This window comes from Myotis daubentonii, chromosome 18, assembly GCF_963259705.1.
Source record: "Myotis daubentonii chromosome 18, mMyoDau2.1, whole genome shotgun sequence".
NCBI classification, from domain to species: Eukaryota; Metazoa; Chordata; class Mammalia; order Chiroptera; family Vespertilionidae; genus Myotis; species Myotis daubentonii.
The window spans coordinates 11,780,667-11,805,533 of record NC_081857.1 but is presented as its reverse complement, the minus strand read 5'-3'; the positions used below and the strand labels follow the sequence as shown (position 1 = coordinate 11,805,533).

Genomic DNA, 24,867 nt, shown 5'->3' with positions numbered 1-24,867 from the left:
AACCCTCTATCCCTCTCCCTTCCTCTCTGTAAAAAATCAGTGAAATATATATTTTTTTAAAATAAATGAACTCAGACCCCAAGTTAATATAAAAAATCAATTACATTTTACAGTGTACTAGAGGCCTGGTGCACAAAAATGTGCACTTGGGGGGTCCCTCAGCCCAGCCTGTGCCCTCTCGCAGTCTGGGACACCTTGGGGGATGAACACCTGCTGGCTTAGTCCCGCTCCCCTGGGGATTGGGCCTAAGCTGGCAGTTAGACATCCCTCTGGCAGCCGGGCAGCCCTCGGGGGATGTCCACTTGCCAGCAGGGAGCAGGCCTAAACTGCAGTCGGACATCCTTAGCGCTGCTGAGGAGGCAGGAGAGGCTCCCACCACCCTGCTGTACTGGCAGCCGTCAGCCTGACTTGTGGCTGAGCAGAGCTCCCCATGTGAGAGCGCTCTGACCAGCAGGGAGCAGCTCCTGCATTGAGCGTCTGCCCCCTGGTGGTCAGTGTGTGTCATAGTGACCAGTCATTCCCAGTCTTTCTGCTGTTAGGGTTACTTTGCATATTACCCTTTTACTATATAGGATAGAGGCCTGGTGCACAGGTGGGAGCTGGCTGGTTTGCCCTGAAGGGTGTCCCGGATCAGGGTGGGGGTCCCGCTTGGGTGCCTGGCCAGCCTGGATGAGGGGCTGATGGCTGTTTGCATCTGGTCGCACCCCCTTTACGGTGGGGTTCCCCACTGGGGTGACTGGCCAGTCTAGGTGAGGGGCTGAGGGCCATTTTCAGGCTGGTGGGTGACTGAAGCTCCCAACCTCTCCTTTTTTTCTTTTTTATTCTGGTATTTATTTACCTTCTATGGCTGTCACTAGAGCTGAGAACCGGCTCCAGCTCTGAGGCCCGGCTCTAGCTTGAGGCCTCAGCTGCTGAAAGCAGGTATCTGGGGTTTGTTTGGATTCTATAATTGAAACACTGTTGCAGCTCCAGCACTGAGACCTCGGCTGGCTGACAGCAGGTATCTGGGGTTTGTTTAGCTTCTATAATTGAAACACAGTTGCTTTCGGAGCTGTTGCTTTCAGGCTCAGAAGCCCGCCGCAGCAGGCGGGGAACCTTGGCTTCCTCCATCGCCGGGGCAACCAAGCCTCATGTTTGCTTCAGCTGCGTGGCTACCGGCCGCCATCTTGGTTGGCAGTTAATTTGCATATCGCCCTGATTAGCCAATGGGAAGAGTATCAGAGGTATGGTTAATTACCCTATTGGTCTTTTATTAGATAGGATGATAGAAGCCTTGTGCATGGGTGGGGGCTGGCTGGTTTGCCCTTAAGGGTGTCCCGGATCAGGGTGGGGGTCCCGCTGGGGTGCTTGGCCAGCCTGGGTGACGGGCTGAGGACTGTTTGCAGGCTGGACAAGCCCCCCAGCAGGGACCCTCACCCCATGAAGGTGTGGCCAGCCTGGGTGAGGGGCTGATGGCTGTCTGCAGGCTGGCCACAGCCCCCAGCCACCCAAGCTCCCAGTGGAGGCTGGCTGGAAGCAAGTATCTGGGATTTATTTATCTTCTATAATTGAAACTTTGTTGCCTTTAGTGGAAGCCACAGCCAGCCAGGGCAGGCAGGAAGCTTGGCTTCCTCCATCGCTTGGGCAACCAAGCCTTCTGCTTGCTCCAGCTCCATGGCTGCCGGCCGCCATCTTGGTTGGGTTAATTTGCATACAGTCACTCTGATTGGCTGGTGGGTGTGGCTTGGGGGTGTAGTGAAGTTATGGTCAATTTGCATGTTTTTCTTTTATTGGATTAGATTCTACTTACATGTAATGCACATTTTTCATAAATTTCCAATATCCCAAATATATACTATTATATGAGCCCCATGGAACAAAGGCTACTATTAAATGCTCACTACCTCTTTTTGACATTTTCACTCCTTTGAAGCAGTCTCAAAAATAAGGCTTTCCCCTAAGATCTCTTATTTTTTTAAAAAATATTTTTATTGATTTCAGAGAGGAAGGGAGAGGGAGAGATAGAAACATCAATGTTGAGAGACAATCATTGATCGACTGCCTCCTGCACATCCCACACTGGGGATTGAGCCTGCAACCTGAGCATGTGCCTTGACTGGGAATCAAACAGTGACTTCCTGGTCCATAGGTTGATGCTCAACCACTGAGCCATGCTGGCTGGGCTCCCCTAAGAGATCTTGAGCAACATTATGGTCCAGGCTAACCAGGTCAACTTTTGTCTGGTTAACACCTGACAGAGTTAGCCTATATGATAAAAGCCTATATGATAAAAGCCTAATATGCTATGTGTCCAGTAGACCTGTCAGCTGTTCAACCGAAGTGTAATATGCTAATGATATGCTAAGGCTGCTCAACCACTCTCTATGACATGCACTGATCACTAAGGGGCATACAGTCAACTGGTCGACCAGTCTCTATGATGTGCACTGACCACTAGGGGGCAGACACTCCAACCACAGGTTAGCTTGCTACTGGGGTCCGGCTGATTGGGACTGAGCAAGATGGGCCGGACACATCCTAGAGCATCCCACAGTACCTCCCCGCTGGCCAACATCCTGCCTCCCTCCCCAGCCCTAATCGTGCACTGGTGGGGTCCCTCGGCCTGGCCTGCACCCTCTCGCAATCTGGTACCCCTTGGGGTATGTCAGACAGCCAGTTTTGGCCCGATCACACAGGCCAGCCTGAGGAACCCCAATGGTGCACAAATTCGTGCACTGGACCTCTAGTCTCAATATTAAGATTATTTTTGGCTGACAATTCTAACTCCCATTTCTATAAGCCCTCCATCAACTCTGAAAGGTGGCCATTTTAAGTAGGGTGCAACTTGTTGTCAAGGATAAAGTCACCATGATTACTACATTTTTAACGCTAATAGTTGGCTTATTATTATATACTAGAGGCCCAGTGCATAATATTTGTGCACTGGGGGGAAGGGGTGTCCGTCAGCTCAGCCTGCGCCCTTTCATAGTCCAGGAGCCCTTGAGGGATGTCCCACTGATGGCCAGCATTAGGACAACCTTGGCGCTGCCATGGAGGCGGGAGAGATTCCTGCCACTGCCACTGTACTCGCCAGCCATCAGCCCGGTTTCTGGCTGAGCGGCGCTCCCCTGGCTTCCTGTGTTGAGCATCTGTCCACTGATGGTCAGTGCGCATCATAGCAATCAGTCATTCCACTGTTTGGTCAATTTGCATATTACCATTTTATTATATAGAACTAGAGGCCCGGTGCATGCATTTGTGTACCAATGGGGTCCTTCAGCCTGGACTGCAGGGGCTGATAGGGGCTGGCTGGCCAGGGAGAAACTGTGGGAGGGGGCTCCAGGGCGTGTCCGGCCTGTCTCTCCCAGTCCCATTGGCCGGACCCCAGCAGGAAGCTAACCTGCCGGTCAGAGCGCCTGCCCCCTAGTGGTCAGTGGGCATCATAGCAACTTATTAAACGAAGAGTCGGACACTTAGCATTTTAGGCTTTTATTATATAGGACTAGAGGCCCGGTGCACAAAATTCGTGTCCTGGGGGGTGGGGGTTCCCTCAGCCCGGCCTGCCCGTCTCACAGTCCGGGAGCCCTCAGTGGATGTCCTACTGATGGCCACAGTCTGGCAGCAGAGGCTTGGAACAGGCGTCCCGTGTGTGTGTGTGTGTGTGTGTGTGTGTGTGTGTGTGTGTGTCTGCTAGGGCCTGCCCCCAGCCGCGCCACGTAGGCTTGAAGTAGTTGCTGTGTGTGTGTGTCCCCACTGGTGGTCTGTCCCCAGCCACACTGGAGGCTCAAAGCAGGCAGTGTGTGTGTGTGTGTGTGTGTGTGTGTCTGTCTGCTGGGGGCCTGCCCCCAGCCACACCATGGAGGCTTGGAGCAGGAGCCCCTCTGTGTTGATCTCTCAGGCTCCTGGCCTCCACTGCATGTTGTACTTTCCCTTGAGCTATGGCCAGGACGGGGGTGCTGCTTGCAAGCCAGGCTTTCCTGCTCCCGGATTGCCATGGCGACCGGGGAGCAGGCCCAGCTGGGGGCTGTCCACAGGCCGGGCTTTCCCACTCCCAGGTCTCCATGGCAACCAGGGAGCAGGCCCAGCTTGGAGCTGCCCGCAGGCTAGGCTTGCTTTCCTGCTCCCGGATCAGGCGCAGCTGGGGGCTGCCTACAGGCCGCACTTTTCTACTTACCGATGGCCGGATCACCACAGTGACCCAGGGCCCAGTGGCACTTTCCTGCTCTCTAATAGTCATAGGGTCCCGGCTGGAGGCGGGGCTTAGCAGTGCAGGGCTTAGGTGGCACGGGGGTCCCGTCTGGGGGCTCAGGTGGTACACAGGGGTCCCGGCTGGGGGCGGGGCTTATGCCCCGCTGCCCAAGGCTGCACATGGGGCCCGGATGGCAGCTCACGCTGTCCCACCCTGCCTGTAGTATAGGATAGAGGCCTGGTGCACGGGTGGGGGCCGGCTGGTTTGCCCTAAAAGTGTCCTGGATCAGGGTGGGGTTCCTGCTTGGGTGCCTGGCCAGCCTGGATGACGGGCTGAAGGCTGTTTGCAGCTGGTCACACACCCTTTAGGGTGGGGGTCCCCACTGGGGTGCCTGGCCAGTCTGGGTGAGGGGCTGAGGGCCGTTTTCAGGCTGGCGGGTGACTGAAGCTCCCAGCCTCTCCTTTTTTTCTTTTCTTTTTTTTTTTTATTCTGGGATTTATTTACTTTCTATGGCTGTCACTGGAACTGGGAACCAGCTTTAGCTCTGAGGCTGGCTCCAGCTTGAGGCCTTGGCTTCTAAAAGGGATCTGGGCTTTGTTTAACTTCTATAATTGAAACACTGTTGCCATCACTGCCGCTCTAAGCTCTGAGGCCGAAGTTGGCTAAAAGCAGCTATCTGGGGCTGGTTTAGCTTCTATAATTGCAACATTGTTTCTTAGACTGCAGCTCAGAGGCCGGCAGCGGCAGGCGGGGAACCTTGGCTTCCTCCATCACTGGAGCAAGCAAGCCTCCTGTTCGCTTCAGCTGCCTGGCTGCCAGCCGCCATCTTGGTTGGCAGTTAATTTGCATATCACCCTGATTAGCCAATGGGAAGCGTTCAGGGGTATGGTCAATTTGCATGTTTCTCTTTTATTAGATAGGATAGTATTATACAGTTCTGCTTTACTTCAATGGACATTCCTTTCTGTTCATTACACATCTTTTCCATCTCTATAAGAAGCCCAAGAGTTGATTGGCTGTAAGTACAACTTCTCACACACAAAGCAAAATTAAATCAACATTATGGGAATATTTAGAAAAGAAGCAAAACAAAAATAAAAGTAGTAACATTTACCTATTTCCTCTACTTACCCCTCATTACAAGAGTAGCTAGCCTGTGAACCAAACTGAAAATTTCCTTCTAGGCGGCCATTTAGGGGCTCTGCTAGCTGTGGACATGATTTTCCTGAAAGAAATTTTTTAAATTTGTTGATTTACACAAACTCCAAAACAGATCTGAATCAAAACCAAAATTTTACGTTGCTCTACTGTGGGAATACTATTTTTCTTTCTTTAACTATTAAAAGGCCAAACTTAAGATTCACATTTACCCAGACAACTAACAAGAAAAAGATTACCTGGAAATTTTTCAAAGCTTGAAAAAATACATGACTGTCTAAAACCTACCTCCATGTGAGAAAACCATCATTGTAGTAGCAGAATATGCCATCTAAAATGTATGAAAATCTTTAGAGCAATAAAAATAAAAAGTTTTGTGTACTTACTTTTACAGGCCTCCTGGAGACGAGGTGCCCATGTGCCATCAAGCTGACAAACAGTAGTGGTGGGTCGAACAAGAGGAACAATAAGCCTGTATCCTGGGCGACACTCATATTCTACTGCGAACCCAGCACTTACAGGGGGCACAGGATTACCCTTGGCTTTCATAGAGTCATATCTTGGTATCTCATCACAGGCATCTGGGCATGAGAGAATAAGACATGAAAGTCAAGTATTTTCTCTTTTCCACCAGCCACAGATTCTGGCCTGGCAGCCGGCAGGTCCTTGGTGAGCTTATCGTTTCTTAAGGAATAAGGCGAATATTCATTCAGCAGTAAATTAAAGAGACAGCAGCAATAGGTTTGCTGTGCATCCTTTCCCAGTTTTTCTCAGTTCATTTCACACTCACCTGTCCCCTAGGACATCATCTACAGTATGCAGCCCTAAATCAGGGTCCTCGTACACAGTTTGAAATGCAAACTGATGGTGACTTGTCACCTCAGGCTCAGCCTCCTCTCAGGAGGCAAGTTCCTAGAGGTCAGGGTCATCTGCCTTCTTTTCCTGCTACACTCTGCACCCAGTGGGTACTCAAGAAATGCTATGTGTAGAGGTAATTATGTAAGTATTGGGATTTCATAGCTAGAAATAGTATGGACTAAATTATTTCAAAATATAAGACTTCATATTAGCGAAGTGAGCATTTTTACAAGTGAGTAAACGCCATTTAAAATAAAACTGTATTATTTTGAATAGCCTCACCTGAAAAAAAATTCTGCTTTCTTAACATTACTTTAACTACACAATTGACCCTTGAACAATGCAGCAGTTCAGTCAGGGGTCCCCACACAGTTGAAAATCCACAGATGACTTTTGAATTCCCCAAAACTTAAATAGAGTGTTTCCTTCGTATCAGTGAGGGATGGGTTCCAGGACACCCCATGAATACAAAAACCCCTGCATGCTGGTCACTTATATGAAGTGGTGAACAATGCCTACAGTGTGTCCTCTGCATTGTCGGATTCCCAACTGCAGATGGAAAATACTGTTGGTTGTTTCCACAGACGTGAAACCTAGATACCAGCAGTTTCTATATATTTACTAGAGGCCCGATGCACGAAATTTGTGCAAGAGTAGGCTTCCTTCCCCTGGATGCCGGCACAGGCTTCCCTCCTGCACCAGCACCGGGGACCCGGGCTTCCCTCCAGCCGCTGGCAGGAACCCGGGACCCACCCTGGCAGCCCCAGCTTCATCCAGAAGGTCATCCGGGAGGACATCCAGCCTAATTAACGTACTATGCTTTTATTATTATAGATAGAAACAAATGCAGGCATAAAGAAATTCGAGTAGTTCAAACCAATGTTGTTCAAGGGTCAACAGCAATGTAATCTTCCTTCACAGATCAATGGATCATACAAGACCTCAGAAGCTCCCTGAGGTAGCTGTGTATCCGATATATATCCCTACAGTAAAGCTACTTCATTGCTACGCTTTTAGAACTTTTTACCCCTGTTATTTTTGGAGGGGGGTAGTTTTCACTCTCTTGACATTTCTACTTAAGCAATTTGCCTTCCTTTTCAGCGGTTCTTAACCTTCTGGCCCTTTAAATACAGTTCCTCATTTTGTGACCCAACCATAAAATTATTTTCGTTGCTACTTCATAACTGTCATGTTGCTACTGTTATGAATCGTAATGTAAATATCTGATGTGCAGGATGGTCTTAGGCAACCCCAGTGAAAGGGTCGTTCGACAGCCAAAGGGGTCGCGACCCACAGGTTGAGAACCGCTGCTTAAAATTATCTGTGGGCTTGAAAACCTAACCAATCTCTTAGAACAGTTACATACAATAATGTGATGGAGACACATCAAGTAAAGCCCTAGAAGACTAAAAGAATGCAGAGGTCTCGCCTATAAAGTTTAAGGCCTAAGGTAGATCTATTTTGCTCCCTAAGGAATCTTTCCTCTTTTACTTCCTTAATCTTGGTCTTAATTCAGATTGAGAGACCAGTAAAGAGAATTCTAAACACGTGAAATTTTACTCTTTTGTCTTATCATATTCTAAATTCTAAAACTCTATACCCAGTCCAACATTTCATTTCCATCATCCACCTACTGGCAAATGTTTTCAATATTTACACTATGCTGCCCTTGATATCCGAATGTTCCTCAATCAACTGCTCAAAACAAAACAAATGCAAAAAGCAAACCAAAGCCCCTAGTAATTAAAAGCATTGTTTAAAATAACATTGATGAATGTTATTTTATTGATGAATAACATTACATTTACTTGAATACCCTGAGCTAGATATTGTCATTTTCAATAGGAAAACAAACATGGGCTAGAAATTCTATACAATTGTGTTCAGATACAAATGCACAACAACATTCTAGAATTTCCTAGAGCCGCCACGAAGAAATCATGTAACAGCATGCCCACAATTAAATTATACAAGTATCCTTTGTTTTATGCATTCAATCTCAGTAACTATCTTGAAAGCAGATAAAGGAGAGAGGATTCCTAATATGACTTTCACATGTAGTGTCTATATGGAAAAGGAAAAGTCAGTAAGATTGTTTAATCCATTCAACTAATTCGAAGTATTTCTTCCCACTAACATACACCATGAAAGACATGCTTCCACCAATGTGCATGTCAGTGTTCGGCAACCAGCTGATCACAAGCTATATACACTGTAATAATTGAATGCAATACCACATCTTTTAATAAGCAAATTTCTTCCCTTGCTCAGAACACTGAATTTTTTTCCTATGTGAATGTTTATAAACTAAACATTCCAGGACCCAGAAAAATAGCACCTTAACTTAGTTTTTTCTAGGTAGTTTAAATATAATTATTATTTGGCTGCAATGCTACACTTTAACATAGATGACATTAAGTAAGATGATGGGCTGCATTCAGAAAACTCGCCAACGTTCTAGATGGGTTTCGGGAAAATGAAATCGTTTTCTGCTATGGATCAAGAGAACTGCTCACCTTGTCTACACTTGCCAAAACTGGGTAAGCACTCTCTCCCTGCTTGCAAAAATTAAAATCACTTTTTGTTCCTCTTATTGTTCCTCTTATTCAAACTGCTTAAGTAGACACCTTCAGCAAATCATGATGCCTCACCAAACCGGAACCCCAGTGAAACCTGACAATCATGCTCCTCCTCTCACTGTCTACACAACACCCTCTTTTTAAACTTTCTTTGCTTCCCAAAATGCAGACACTGACATCTACACCTGCCAATTATTTCTCACTGCCTCATTTGTAGGCCTACAAAAATCACTAAATTACTTTCAAAGTCATTAAGTGGCCTCCTTGTTCTTCAATGACTCCTAACCTTTTCTTCCTTGGTAGTTTTAGCTGCTGTCCAGAACACCTGGAGCTATCGGTCACTCTGTCTTGGCTCCTTTTGCCTGAAAAGCTCTCTTTGGTTCCCAGGACAGCATGACCACCTGGTTTTCAGCTTGTCCTGACTGCTCTCCCTTCTCTGCCTGATTGGATAATGTGACGTTTCTAATAGGCAGTTCTCTTGATATTTCACTCTGCAGACTCCCCTGGGCAGGTAGATATACTCCCATGACTTCATTACCCCTAAAAAGAGCTACCTCTCAAATACCTTTCCATCCTAGATCTCCGGCTGGGGTGCCAAACCTATGTATTAAATTGACACTCCACACAGGTCCACTTGGAAAGTGTCATGCTGTCTCAAATAACATAACGAATGTGCTCTATTGATTCTTCACGGGCATACCAAGCAAACTAGTTCAATTGGTTTCCAGAACTGAATGTCTGCTCAGCCTCTAGTTCAATGGTTCTCAACCTGTGGGTCGCGACCCCTTTGGCGGTCGAACAAGCCTTTCACAGGGGTCACCTAAGACCATCCTGCATATCAGATATTTCCATGACGATTCATAACAGTAGCAACATGACAGTGATGAAGTAGCAACGAAAATAATTTTATGGTTGGGTCACAACATGAGGAACTGTATTTAAAGGGCCAGAAGGTTGAGAACCACTGCTCTAGTTCTATCCTTACTTCTACAGCCACTATCATTTATCTGGATTGTGACCAGAGTTTCTGGATAGGTCTCCTTACCCACACCTTGGCACTATTCACTCAATTCATTTTTCATATTGTTACCCGAATAATATTGATATGACACAGTGACCAAGGACTTACCAAGTCAGGTACTTTGCAATGGATCCCCAGTGCCCTCAGTATCATGTCTAAGGCTCCTTGGCATGGCTAACAGACTTACAATCTGCCACTATCTCAATCTCTTGCACACTACTGTCAAGCTATACTCAATCCCTTGGGGCCCATTAAATTACTTTAGCATTGTAGGCCTCCATGCATTATTTTACTTCAGTTTTGACCAGAAACCCTGACATTCTTCCCACCCACTCATCTTTCAGTTATATCTTAGATGCCAGTTCTTCCTTGAGGCTCGACATCTGTCACTCAAAATACTGGGATGTCATCATGATACCCCAATATACTTTTCATATTGTAATTCTTTATTATTCTCATTCCCCTCAAGACTATCTCATTCATCACTGCATTTCTGGTACCTAGAACCAGAGCTGAATGAGCACAGTTGTCAGTTCTATACACTCTTAGACCAAATTTAAATTCTTTATGGTTCAGCCAGCTTGTTCCAGAGATATCTGCAAAGCATAATTTTTTCTTCAGGTTTTGCCTGTATTCAAAGTTTTTTTTTTTCATTGGTTTAGTTATAGATATTTATTTCCCTTTACTAGAGTTTTAAATTTCTTTCATGTCAAAATACTTATGCTTAGATGAACGAATTTCCCATTACTGCTATTATTAGCAATAGTATTTTAACATTATCAAAGATGGATTGTAGGCCAGCAAGTTTCAGTAGCAGCAGCCTGGCTCCAAAAGGAAGAACATCATCACAGTTGCAGTGAAACAGCCTGATTTTAAAAGTCAGGCAAGTGCCAACTGAAGCCACTCAGCTAAAACAAGGCCTTGACCAGAAAAGGATGAAACCTTAAATTAGATCTGGAGGACACTCCTTCCGGTAAGGCTGACTTCTCATGTCTCAGTAATAATTCTTATTTAAATGGCAAATATTTAACTGTATATGCAATATCATCACTTTTTGATGTAACTGAAGTGGAATCTTTGCCTTTGGCTACGACAGTCCCCTAAGCTCATTCTGACCTGCACTTTAGCCGAGGGCCTAACTGCTGATATTTCTACTGATAGGAGAGATGCCTTTGGAATAGGTCATGATTTGGAATGTTGTCGAAGCAACATGCCTTTCTTACTTCCAGCTGAAATTTAAAAATGGCCTGTATGTTCAGAAATTACTGGATGCTATACTTTTAGCTATTATTAAGATCCCAGGGCATTCTAAACCTGACTCCACAAGGAATGCAGTCCTTAAAAGGAACCAACAACAGTCAAACCTCTGGTATGGCCAAAAGGATATTTCCTCAAATGATAACATCAAAAAACTGGCTAGCGACGTCCAACAATTGGCCTCAGGAAAAGAAAAACAAAATTGGAAATCTGACAAGTGTTGGTTTGATATCAAGAAGCTCTGGTTCAGGCCAAATAACACCCCAGACCAACCAGCGGCTCTAAAATTCCCACTCCGAACTACTGCACACGCATTAAACCACTGGCCCACTGACAAAATGATAGCATCTATGCATCAATATTAGTGGGCACCTATTAATAAGGCCCCAAAAAGTACCTATTTGTCCCACTTGTCTAAAGTACGAGCCAGGAAAGCCTGATCCAACTGCTGCCAGATATTTTAAGTTGCCTAACGGACCATTCTCAGTCCGGCAAATGAATTTCGTACAGCTTTCCCATCTCGTGGATATGAATATATTTCAGTCGTGGTCTGTATGTTTTCTCACTAGACTGAAGCTTTCCCAGCAGACAGGCTACTGCTTCTGCTGTGGCTAAAGTTCCTGTGAGAAGATCGCCCTCACCTAGAGAAGCCCTCCAGAACCCACAGGGGTCAGGGAACCCATTTTACCAGTCAGGTGCTTTCACAGTTTTGTACTGTATGGCCAGTTTGACAACATTTTCACTGTACTGAGCATGCTCAATCCTCAGGTTTAGTTCACATGCACTAACAGCATTAAGACTCGTTGACAAAATTTGCAGAAACCCTCCACGTACCTTGGCCAAAAGCACTGCAGTTGGTCCTTCTAAATCTCAGATCCTCCTCCTTTAGAACTCAAACTCTCACAGAGCCCCTGCCTCTTTTGATGGACAACAGGTCAAAGGAGATATACTTCAATATTATAATGGCCTAAGTTCTTCTATCAAAATTAACTACTTTCTGCCCTGGCTGGGTAGCTCAGTTAGTTAGAGCACTGTCCTGATACGCCAAGGTTGCAGGTTCGATCTCTACTCAAGGCTCGTACAAGAATCAACCAGTGAATGCATAAATAAGTGGAACAACATATAGATGTTTTTCTCTTCCTTCCTCTCTCTCACTCATATCAATAAATTTTTTTAAAAAAGAAATCTTTAAGAAAATTAATGTTTTCGTAACGCAATCTTTTCACAGTGAACTCCAGGGAGATGGACCTGGACACTTCATCTGTTGGAAAAGACTCTGCAACCTCGCTACAAAGGCCTCTAACAGGTCCTGCTAACCAACTCTCCTGGGGCCAAACTTCAGGCGATACATTCCTGGATTCAGGTGACACATCTAAAAAAAAAGCACCTAATCCTGACTGAACCTGCACCCCATCTAGTGACCTGAGGGCAAAAATGTCCCAAAACTGATGCAGAGTACACCTGATGAGACAGCTACCCCAGGATGTTCAGACCAAGCCAATTAGAAGGTTTCAAACTCACGAAAGTCTCTCTTTCATAGACTATTAACTGATCATGGATTCTTATCCAATTCAGTCTCTGAATTTGCAACCTACAGGCTTACTGATAAGACATTTTGTTCCAGTTTCTTTTGAGAGAGCAGTATTGCTTAATTGCTTCGTGTTTTATACCGGCAGTATGTCTTCCCAAAGCTCTTAATTCTTTCTGTGCTGAGTATGCCTTTGGGGATTCAATAATTCTACAAGGCAAACTGGAGAAGGGTTAATTCCTGGGAGATCTCACTGCCCCTCCCGATTCCTCACTACTCAATGATAGGTTTACAACCTGTACATTTTCCTCTGACATGGAACATGACACTCAGAAACGGTCCTTCCTGGCATCAACGAACAAAAGGCCACTGAATCCAGAAAGACCTGACTCTTGATCAGCAATAATTTTGGAGAAAAATCATTCAAAAGGGGTCATGTGAAAATTAAAAAATAGAAATCTCATTTAAAATGGAGTCAGGAGGCTAGATGAGAAAACTCACACACACATTAAGCAACACTTATGGATGATCCCAAATGTGAGAGACCTTACCATGCATTTCCCACAGAAAGTGATACTATTTTGCTGCCTCGACAGGAGGAAGAGAAAGATTCCTCCTTGCCTATTCAGCTGATGAGACTGCCAGAACTCGGCCAATGAGAAGTCACTATACTTCAAACTTTCAGTTCCTCTCCTTTCTTTCTCTGGGCTTGTTGTTGGTTCACCTTCAGACCATTGTCCTGAAATACAATTCTTTGTTGTTTCTGAATAAACTCTTTCTGCTGGACAAGTATGTGGCTATCCATTTGTTTAAGGAAAACATGATTACAGAAGCTTCCTCCTAGAGGCCGGAGGAGTTTTGTTCCCGAGCTTTTCAAACTCAGCTGAATGTTATATTTAACTTCCTGCTACTTAATAGTTATACAACAGTGTTGATACTGAGGCAAAACAGTGAGCCTTTGTAATCACAAGTGTGACAAGACACACAAGATCTCTGTATTCTAGCGGGAAGGGAACCAAAAACATCGTTTTGGAAGGGTAATTACAAGTTAGGATGAGTGTAAGTGTGAGTGTGTGAGTGTGTGTGTGTGTGTGTGTATGTGTGTGTTTACCTGAGATAGGATGGTCACAGAAGGTCCCTCTGATGGGGTAACAACACCAATGAGTTGGAAAGATAAGAAGGAGCCAATTATGCAAGAGGCAGGAGGACAATGCTCCTAGACTGAGGAACAGCAAATGCACAAGCCCCAAAGCGGCAGAGTTTGTTCTGTCTCAGAGCAGAAAAGCCTTCCCTTCCACCTGGCGTTTGTTAAATGCTGTCAGAGAACCATGCTCCGTCCCTCCAGAGCACCTGTCTGGGGTTATAACACTAGCATCAAGCCCAGCTGGAGTGGCTGGGTGGTTGAGCATCGACCTATGAATCAGGAGGTCAAGGTTCGATTGCCTGGTCAGGGCATATGCTCTGTTTGTGGGCTCCATCCCTGGTGGGGGAGGGGGGCGTGCAGGACGCAGCAGATCAGTGATTCTCCCTCATCATTGATGTTTCTATCTCTCTCTCCCCCTCCCTTCCTCTCTGAAATCAATTCACATATATATATATATATATATATATATATATATATATATATATATATATATAATGTATGTATTTTATTTTATTTTATTTTTTTAAAGACAAGTATTTTGGCCCTGGCCAATATGTTTCAGTAGGTTGAGTGTTGTCAAAGCATGGAAAGGTTACCAGTTCGATTCCCGGTCAGGGCACATGCCCAGGTTGTGGGTTCAATCCCCAGTCAAGGTGGGTTCAAGAGGCAACCAAATCAATGTCTCTCTCTCTCTCTCTCTCTCTCTCTCTCTCTCTCTCTCTCCCCCTTCCTCTCTCTTTAAAGTCAATTAAAACGTTTTGTGTTTTTTTTTTTTTTAAAAAAAACAAACACTTGTATTATGGTTTGGTTAGTCAGTCCCAATAAATTTTAGCAAATATTTTATTTACTGATTGCCTACTACGTGACTGGCATTGGGGATCTAACAGTGAGAAAAACACCGTTCCTGTTTATGTTCATGTATGTGAGTGTGCAAACGGACAAAGAGTGAAATAAAGATCATGAAAGTAGGAATGGTCACCAGTGTATCCCCCGAACCAGCACAGGACCTGGCACATACAAGGCAAATAATTCACTGAATGAATTCTCCTAAAGAGAGCATGCAGCATACAAACTGTATACTGTGTAGTACGATACTAAAAATCACTTGGGTATATGAACACACATGCATTAACGACAGCTGGAAATACATTGAAGTATTCAATGGTTGTCCTTTGTGTATATTTTATACAATAAGCATGTTGTTGTTTTTTAGCATATTAAGTACTTAATCCAGTCAACGAAAAACGAAACTTATTTCGTAAATAAGCCCCAGCTTTCGTTTATGACCTGTAGGGGAAAACCCTATTAACATTATTTATTGTCCATTTCTTGGGATACTAATTTCTCACTGGGTTTGCCTACCAACGTTTTTAGGTTACTTTGGATAGCCCCTCAAATATGACTCTACCTAAAACAACAACAACAAAACACACGCCAAAAATACATTTAGTAATTGAATAGGTTATTGCGTATGTTACATGGGAACAAGACCACACCGGGCGCAACAGTCAGCAAATCAATGCCAATACGAATCCAGGCAACAAGAAGCCCGTTAACTTAATTACAAAAGCACTGAGCGCCCTTCCAAAACCACACCTCTCACTCAAGGGCTCCGCATGCGCTCCCCAGCCCCCACACTCCGCACCCTGGCCCAGGCCACTTCCCGTAAGCACACACCCGATAACACCCGCCCGGGCTTCCCCAGCCTACCCCTGGGGCACCAACACATCACACCGCCCAGGAAACACAGCGCCAACACCCACGGCGGGGGGCGCGGGTCCTGGCGACACCCTCACGCGCTGGGGCACTGCAGGGCAAGCCCTCACCTGGAGCGCCGGGTCTGCGCTGCCCATCCTGCTGGGCTCCGTCCCGAAGCACCTGCCCGCTTTCGCCGAGGACAAGCTTTTGCAAACCCCGGCCGCGCCCAGCGCCCTGCGAGGCTCCGTACAAACCACAGAGCAAACGCTACCGCCCGCACTTCGGGGTCCTCCCTCCCCTGGAGCCGCGCACAGCACCACCCGGGGCAGCTCCGCCCAAGCCCCGTCCCCCTTAACCCAGCCCACCACCCCAACCTCTCCCCGCCCTCGGCTGCGGGCGGCCGGCTCCCCAACCCGTTCCAGCTCGCTCCGGGAGCGCACCCCCTCCCCAGGCCCCTACCGGTGGATGCGGGTAACCAGAGCGCGAGCGTCACCAAAAGATTCCCAACGGAGCTCCAAGAAGAGAAGGGACGGCGACGAGGTGCCCTCCGAGGCCCGCGAGAAGCCGTCATTTTCCGGGAGGTGAGCGGGAAGCCGCTGACCAGCACCCGACCCAGCAACCCGGACACTCAAAAAGCCTTGAAGGCGGAACCCCGAGTGGCCTGGACCACGCCCGAGCGTAAGCGGGCCGCAAGGCGGGGCCTCGGGCCAGGGCGGAGCCTTCGCCCAGGAAGGAAAGGCGCGTGGCCTGGCCGCGCTCTAACCCGGCGGGTCTTGGCAGTTCAGGCTCCGCCCGCGCCCAACAGGGTTTGCAGGAAATGGTGGTTCACCACCGCGTCCTTAAACGGGCAGTTACCACTCCACTCAGAAAGGGTGGAAAGGAAACAAGAGCTGGCCCAGTCATCACTGCGCCCTTTCCGGAACTCGGGATGGAAACATAAAGCTCATGGACCTGAAAATAGAAACCCAGAGCCCAGACCGGGGTCGCCTAGGGACCAGCACCCCTAAGGGGCTCCACTTTGGTCCTGGGGCCACCAGACTGCCAGTAGTACCAGGGCCCTTGCTCAACATTTGGCATTAACTCGGCATCATTAGGGACGACGCCTGAGATCTCCGTGGTTGAAGGCCTGTTATTGGATCCTCTCGATGCCTGCTAGATTTCAAAATCACCAAGATGGTGTGGCCACTGCATTCCCAGCCCCTCATGTAAATGCTCTGCCCCTTACTCCCTTGAGAGGACCCCTGGGAAGGTAAATTAATACCTGGCCATAAACATATGGGCCCTTGCTCTTCATCAATTAACTGTTTTGTTGAAGAGGAAATGCACATGAATGAAAAAGTTAAGGACAAGGATGTATTAATGGCAAATTCTTGGAAGTGATGAATACCATTATTGTTCGGATATATAGGAATTAATAATACGGAGAATTTTTCTGATGAAACAGTCTCTCAATGCTAAAAATATAAGAATGAGCAAGATTTATTTGTAGAATTGTGAGTAAGCCTGTATTAATAAAACAAAAGCCGGTAATATGACCAGTATTAACAGAACAAACAAAAAGAATTGACATTTTCTTCCTATTAGTTGCAAAGGATAAAAATGTCAAACACTGAGAGTAAACATTGGGGGGGGACCAGGACCCACAAAACTTTGGTTTGTAACATAATTTTTGTGTTTCTGAAGTTTTTAAATAGATCTGACTTTTAAAGCAAATAGTTACATTTAGAGTTCATCCCACAGAGACCATCAGTCCTGTGAGCCAAAATGTGTAATTTTGGGGGAAAAAATAAGCTCTTAAGTGTCTATTAAAAGTACAAGGAATTTTTGCCAGATGGCTAATGGGATGGAATTCTGTGCAGTAAGCAGTGTTATATATATATATATATATATATTTTAGAGGCCCGGTGCACGAAATTTGTGCACTGGGTGTATGTGTGTGGGGGGGAGTGTCCCTCAGCCCAGCCTGCCCCCTCTCACATACTGGGAGCCCTCAGGCATTGACCCCCATCACCCTCCAATCGCAGGATCGGCCCCTTGCCCAGGCCTGATGCCTCAGCCAGAGGCATAGACCCCCATCACCCTGCGATCGCCTGATCGGCCCCTTGCCCAGGCCTGACGCCTCCGCCAGAGGTGTCAGGCTTGGACAGGGGACCCCCATCTCCCCCCGATCACTGGCTCTGGCCCCCGCCCAGGCCTGAGGCCTCTGGCCCAGGAATCATGCCTGGGCAGGGGACCCCCATCTCCCTCTGATCGCTTGCTCCACCCCCCGCCCAAGCCTGACGCCTCTGACCCAGGCTTCAGGCCTGGGCAAGGGGACCATCATATCCCCCCAATCCCCGGCTCCGTCCCCCACCCAGGCCTGATGCCTCTGGCCAGAGGACCCTCATCGCCCTCCGATCACCAATCACCGGATCGGCCCCTTGACCAGGCCTGAGGCCTCCGGCAGAGGAGTCGGGCCTGGGCAGGGGACCCCCAGCTCCTCGCAGTTGCAGGCTCCGCCCCTGCCCAGGCCTAACGCCTCTGGCTGAGGCGTCTGGCTCGGGCAGCGGGGACCCGCAGCTGCAGCGGCCCCGCGATCGTGGGCTTTGCTTTAGGCCCAGGCAAGGGACCCCTAGCTCCTGGGACTGCCAGCTTCGACCGTGCCCAGCTCCCATCGCTGGATCCACCCCTACTTCCTGCTATCACTGGCCAGGGCGGAAAAGGCGCCTGATTCTCCTATCATGGCTGGGGGGCAGGGCAAAGGCGGCCCCAGGGCCGCCTCTGCCCTGCCCCCCAGCTCTTAGCTCCCCCTTGGGTTTCCAATCACTGTCAGTGGCAGGGGGCTTCTTCCTGCTTTCCCTTTCGCCTCCCTGCATTGTGCCTACATATGCAAATTAACCACCACCTTGTTGGCAGTTAACTGCTAATCTTAGTTGGCAGTTAATTTGCATATAGCCCTGATTAGCCAATGAAAAGGGTAGCTCGTACACCAATTACCATTTTTCTCTTTTATTAGTGTTGATGATTCAATGTGAGAAACTATTCTTTAGTGGAAAAAGCAGACTCCAAATCAGTATGTGCCTTTTGGTATTCCTTTTATAAGACAAAAGTAGTTTATTGATACATGTAAAGAAAGATTAGATGGAAATATACCAAAAAAAAAAAAAACACAAAACCTAACAGTTGATAGGATTGTGCATATTTCATTTTTTGTGCTTTTCAGTTTTTTATATTGACTCAGGGATACGTTTGGAATCAGGTAAAGAAATTTTGTTTTAATAACCCAACTTATATATCAACATCTACTTTGTTCATAGAATGGTGATAGAAACTATCACAGAAGGTTAAGAAATGAGAGGATGATGAGGAAATGGAAGCTCTCAATACAAACCTCAAACACATCTCCTGGAATTAGAAAACTGTACATATATTTAAACAGTTTAGCATCTGAGATGTACTAACGACTTTCAGGGCTCAACAAATCATGGAATTTCCTCTTCCTCTCAGACCAACACAATGTTTGGATTGTTAGCTGAGCTGTAAAACAGTACCAGTGTGTGTGGAGGTGATGTATAAAATAAAGGCCTTAGAATCTTGGATTAATAAGTGCAGACACTCCATGATGACACTTACTTGCAGGAGGTATAAGTAAGGCACAAATAGGAAACTCAATGAGGGGGATTTAGACTCTGTCTTCATTATTATAGTTGTAAAGGTATAACAGAAATGTTCTGTGGCTCAATGTTGGCACTTATTTGTGCAAACAGAATCTATTCTTTACAATCATCTATCTGTACACTATGTTATATGTCAATTATATCTCAGTAAAGCTGGGGGGAAACTTTCCCATCTATTTCTAGGCTTGGAAGTAAGGTGTATGTTTTGTTTTGTTTTATTTTCATGAGAAGATTTAACAGGGAAAAAAATATAGCTAGTGTTCAGTTTCCTAGTTATAGGTACAGTGGGGCCTTGACTTACCAGTGTCCCGACTAACAAGTTTTTTGAGATACCAGCTGTCTCTCGGCTGACTTTTTGAATTGAGTTGACAGAGTAATTTGAGTTAACGAACTCCTTAACGAGCTCCTTAACAAGCTCGGTCTCCGATGAATTAAACTCATAAGTCAAGGCCCCACTGTACTAGATTAGATTCAACCACTGGAATTTACTTGAACTTTCTTCCTACCAGTGAAATTTCTATACCTCGGAATCATCAAACCATTTTTTAAATTCTCACCCAAGGATACAATTTCTAGAGAAAGTGGGAAGACGAGAGGGAGGAAAGAGGGGGAAAGACAGAAAAACATTGACCTGAGAGAGACACATCAATTGGTTGCCTCCTGCACGTTCCCCTACAGGGGCTGCGGAACCTGCAACCAAGGTACCTGCCATTGGATCCAACCCACAAACCTTCGGTCCAAAGGCCCACACTCTTAACCACTGAGAAAAACCGGCCAAGGCATCAAACCATTCTTAGCATCATAAATGGTATCCTTGTTGGTTTCTTTAACTCATTTGGAGTTGACTCACCTGAGGCTCCAACTGATATGTTCTGAACCTTGTTCCTTGTTTTTCTGGACAAGCTCCATGAAGGAGGGATAGAGTTTTCTTGCTTTTTCTCAAGTGCTCAGATAGTTCCAGGCCTGTAGTAGGTACATAATAAATACATATTAATTACTAAATAAACATGTATTGCTAGCAAATGATTTAACATCTTCCTGCCCATTCTTCGTGCGCATGGGAGATATCTGAGAGATTTTAATTGTAATAATAATTAGACACAGAGAACAAAGCTGGATTTGCCTCTAAAAGGAATGAACTACAACTGTCTGCACAGAAAACCCTCCTAAATCAGGCAAGGAAGCTAACTAATCCTTGAGGTGGAGCTAATGTCCGCCCCTTAGTCTTGAGATGACTTGTGATGGAATTCACAGCAGAGTATTGACTCAAGCGAGTCAATGCCTTGAGGAAAGTAGGGGAGTAAACACTAGAGCAGTGGTTCTCAACCTTCCTAATGCCGCGACCCTTTAATACAGTTCCTCATGTTGTGGTGACCCCCAATCATAAAATTATTTTCGTTGCTACTCCATAACTAATTTTGCTACTGTTATGAATCGTAATATAAATATCTGATATGCAGGATGTATTTTCATTGTTACAGATTGAACATAATTAAAGCATAGTGACTAATCACAAAAACAATATGTAATTATATATGTGTTTTCCGATGGTCTTAGGCGACCCCTGTGAAAGGGTCATTTGACCCCCAAAGGGGTCGTGACCCACAGGTTGAGAACCCTGCACTATTGGTTCCTCCAGTTTCCCCTCAAGGTGTTGTCAAACTGCCGAAATAAAATGAGAGAATGGAAAATATGCATGTCTGTAGACCAGGTTTTGAGCTGTGTTAGATCTTCTTTAAGGCTTTATGAATGGAGGTAAGGATGTGTGTGGATGTCATTAAACAGAGGCCAACTTCTTTAAAATAAAACAATGTTAGATGATTCTTTGCCGCTTACATTAGTATATTTGCATGAGGCTTTTCAGAGGTGGGGTGGCAGCATGAATGCACCTGTGAATGACCTCGGACAAGGCCTCCTACTGTCCTGGTGAATTACACAGCAGGTGTTTGTGGAAACCTGAAAGAGAGTGGCTACAGGGAAGAAAACCATCTTTTTTGATGTTGGCCCTGGGAGCCATACCACCTCTATTTGCACCTGGTAAAACCTGCCAGTCAATAGCGGTTATCAGAAGAGCATTACTGTGTATGCCACACCCACAACAGCTCTTCTGAAGCCAGTCAAATACAGAAAGGGCATTTCTCAGAAGGGATGTATTTTCATTTTGTTTCCTGTTGGCTTTGGATAGCTTGAAACAGTAAACATATTACAAAGCATATTCCGTAAGTAGATTTGCAAAGATAAAACCTTTTATTCCTTTCTCATTATAATGGTGCAGATCATTTAAGCTTCACAGTCTTAAATGAACGTCCACCTCACAAGTGTACAAAAAGGCAAACAAAACAGAGTTAGAATACTAGCTCTAGAAAGAGCTTTTGCCGGCAATTGGCCCATCCCCTGTGGTTCCTATCTTACTCTTGCATTTTCCAAATTCTCCTTAATGAGCCCAATTCCATATTACACACATTTGAAAATAAGGAAAACGACAAACTTGTAAACAGAAATCTTAGGCAACACTTTCTTCCTTTGAGTAACTGAGACTAGTTATATGTCCTAAGTGCAGTCTTTCCCCAGACTAGACAGTGTGTTCATTTCAGCACAAAAGAAGGAAGAGGAGTGACAGCATCCACACCCCAAAGAGGGAGCTTCCTTAGGAACTGGGAGAGCTCCAGCGTCTTCCTGTGTACATGTTGGCAGCTCTGAGAAGTCACTTCAAGGATTTTGAGTCTCAGATCTTATTCTGTTGAAATGAATCGGCTCCTTTCCGACGAGCATTTTAATTCGAGGTGTTCTCCTGCTTTATAGTTTTTGTCAAGGAAGGACACTGAAGTAGCCGGAATTTTCATGTGGATGGCAGCATGGTCGACAACTGAACCACCCAGAATGTATATGTTGGTCATCAGTGCTAGCATTACACATAAGTTATAAGTTCAGAATAATGTGGAGGTTCTTTTGTCCTCTGCTGTGGTAGGGCACAAGACAGTATGGCATACACTACGTAGATAAGAGAGATTAATTATTAACTGACCTTTCCTCGTGGCTTCTTTTGTCAAAAGTGTTCTCAGAGGTGAGCAAATGAATCAAGAGTCTTATTCCAGAAAACCTACAGGTCCATTATAACACATGAATTATTTCCTTCAGTCTTGTCTTTTCTGAACCGTGGCTGTGGCAGGGGAGGTAAACAGGATCCAGTAGTTTGGAGGAGGCTTGTCGTCCTGCACTGAACACAGTCAAGACTGAAAGGAGTATTGCAAAGTCTAAGGGGTCCAAATGCTTCCTTGGTCAGGATGAAGCCTCTCCTCTTTCTTACAGCCGGGAACACTGTCCTTCCACCAAGGCACAGACCCCTGATGGGGCTATCAGTTCACCTGACACCCCAAGCAATTACTGCCGCCTGATCCCTCTTTCTAGCTCATAAATGATCCCAACATCATCTGTGACATACATCATCCTTGAGCATTCTCACGTCCTTCCACACCTGTCTTTGGAGTGTGCCTTTTTACCAGTATCACCCCCACTACTCCTATCCTTGTCCCGAGCGCACAGGTTTTCAGCCGAGTACAAACTCTAAGTCACACCTTGTCTCTGAGATATTGCCACAAATGATTAACCGTCTCCTGTAGAACACCTGTGGTCAAAACTCCACTAGAAAAAGAGCACTTTGATGCCGAAACCGGTTTGGCTCAGTAGATAGAGCGTCAGCCTGCGGACTGAAAGGTCCCAGGTTCGATTCCGGTCAAGGGCATGTACCTGGGTTGCGGGCACATCCCCGGTGGGAGATGTGCAGGAGGCAGCTGATCGATGTTTCTCTCTCGTCGATGTTTCTAACTCTCTATCCCTCTCCCTTCCTCTCTGTAAAAAATCAATAAAATATATTAAAAAAAGAAAAAAAAGAAAAAGAGCACTTTGAGATAAATTCATTAAGGAATTCCTACCTTTTTATTAAAAGGTGGCCAACCATCGATGTATGAAATTTGAGATTCACCTTGATGTAAAAGAATGTGTTCAAAAAGTTGAGAATAAAATTAAATTTTGAAAATTCATTCTCAAATATTTCCCAAATACTCCTCATTTGATTAAGTCTATACTCAGAAATTTTATTAACGTTAAAAAGTGGTCTTGAGTTAATTTAGCATGGGAAAGAAAACACATAAGCACAACTTATGGTATTTTATAAGTGACTAATCATTGCTTAAAGAATGAACGGATGATCAAGTAAATGAATGCTGTAGAGTTAACAGGCAAAAAACAACAAATGAAAGGTCAAATACAATGGGATGTGTTTATATACAGTTTTTAATGAGGAGGAAATGATTGTCATTTGGCGAGGGAAACAAACACAGATTCAATATTATACAGTGAACATAACTTCAAGGTGAGATCCTGTAAATGTAAAATATAAAGAAGCTTAAAAAATACTAATCAGTGGGTGAAAGCTATTCTAGGTAATTTTATATTCTTTTTTTTTTTTTTTTTTTTTTTTTTTTTTTTTTATTGCTTAAAGTATTACAAAGGGTATTACATATGTATCCATTTTATCCCCCCGCCCTAGACAGTCCCCTAGCCTCCCCTATATTCTTTATGTTGTTGTTTTTTGCGTTTTTCATGTTTTCAATAAGAAGCACAGATTACTTTAAAAGAAAATCGTTTACTTAAAAATTGGAATAGACAGGGAGTTCTGTGCTCCAAAAAGAGACATCACTTTGAACTGGAGTTATTTGGGAATTTGGGAGAGCTGCTTGGGTCAGTGAATCCCAAGCTGGGTTCATGTAACTTAGGTCAGAAGGAAGATGGCAATGTGTTTTAGGCAGGTAACCTGGCAGGAATAGGGTAAGTCAAATGACATTTTAAGCAGTCTTCTATAATATTTTAAAATAGAATCTTTTAAAGACAAACATTGCCCTCACAGTCTGGTTATACAGTCTTTTATATTTGGTGGCAGCATAGCTGGCTATGAATCAGTTTTGCACAACTTTTCCATCAAAGTACCCTGATAAGAGAGGAAAACAAATGCGTCACCCCAAGAGTGTTGGAGGCTAACTTAAAGCATCTGGAAAACACGACATTTTGTGCCTTATTTTATCTTAAAATCTCCCACGTTATTTGCCTTCTTCTCCCTTATAATGCATTTGTGTTAATACAGAAGTAATGTTATTTCTCCTTCAAACTACTGTAATAACATTAGGAAAAAATATTTCCCTAGATGACTATGCCATTTTCCCTCATGACTTCCATGTCTCCTTGGTATACTAGCCACACATTCCCCAGGCATATGTAAATGCCTTGGTCCCATTTGAGAAGGATCAAGGTCCATGATTATTAAATCTTCAAAAAGTTAGTTACCAATTTTGAATTTTAAAAACTCAACAAACATTTTGTTTGCTTCCATAAACAGTCATGAAAAACATGCTCTTGGACAAAAGCAAAGTGAGTGTAAACCAAATAATAAACATAGGGCTTTGCAAATTCACTTCTACTTTTTTGTTGGTTTGCTTAGAAAAAAAAAATGGATTTGGCTATATCTTAGTTAACTAGAAAGGCCTCTCCCATCCCCTTCCCTTTTTTAAAAAAAAATATTTTATTTATTTTTTACAGAGAGGAAGGGAGAGGGATAGAGAGCTAGAAACATCAATGAGAGAGAAACATCGATCAGCTGCCTCCTGCACACCCCCCACTGGGGATGTGCCCACAACCAAGGTACATGCCCTTGACTGGAATCGAACCTGAGACCCTTCAGTCCGCAGGCCGACGCTGTATCCACTGAGCCAAACCGGTCAGGGTTCCCCTTCCCTTTTCAAGTGGC

The 24,867-nt window shown here is 45.1% G+C and overlaps 1 protein-coding gene across 15 annotated transcripts in view; it reads right to left on the bottom strand.

Annotated features, from left to right (window-relative positions):
• The window catches only part of CD46 (CD46 molecule), a 145,659-nt gene extending 129,581 nt beyond the window's left edge, over nt 1-16,078 (bottom strand). For 7 of the 15 annotated variants that reach the window (XM_059675392.1, XM_059675394.1, XM_059675393.1 and 4 more), the window contains exons 1-3: nt 15,871-16,074; nt 5,713-5,907; nt 5,300-5,393 (exon numbers count right to left, since the gene is read on the bottom strand). In XM_059675392.1, the coding sequence (XP_059531375.1) occupies nt 5,300-5,393; nt 5,713-5,907; nt 15,871-15,982 (401 nt within the window). In that variant the 5' untranslated portion in view covers nt 15,983-16,074. Of the gene's footprint in view, nt 1-5,299; nt 5,394-5,712; nt 5,908-15,870 lie in introns of all 15 variants that reach the window. The other 8 variants (XM_059675400.1, XM_059675403.1, XM_059675402.1 and 5 more) reach the window with 4 other exon arrangements.
• Between the last annotated feature and the right edge of the window lie 8,789 nt (nt 16,079-24,867).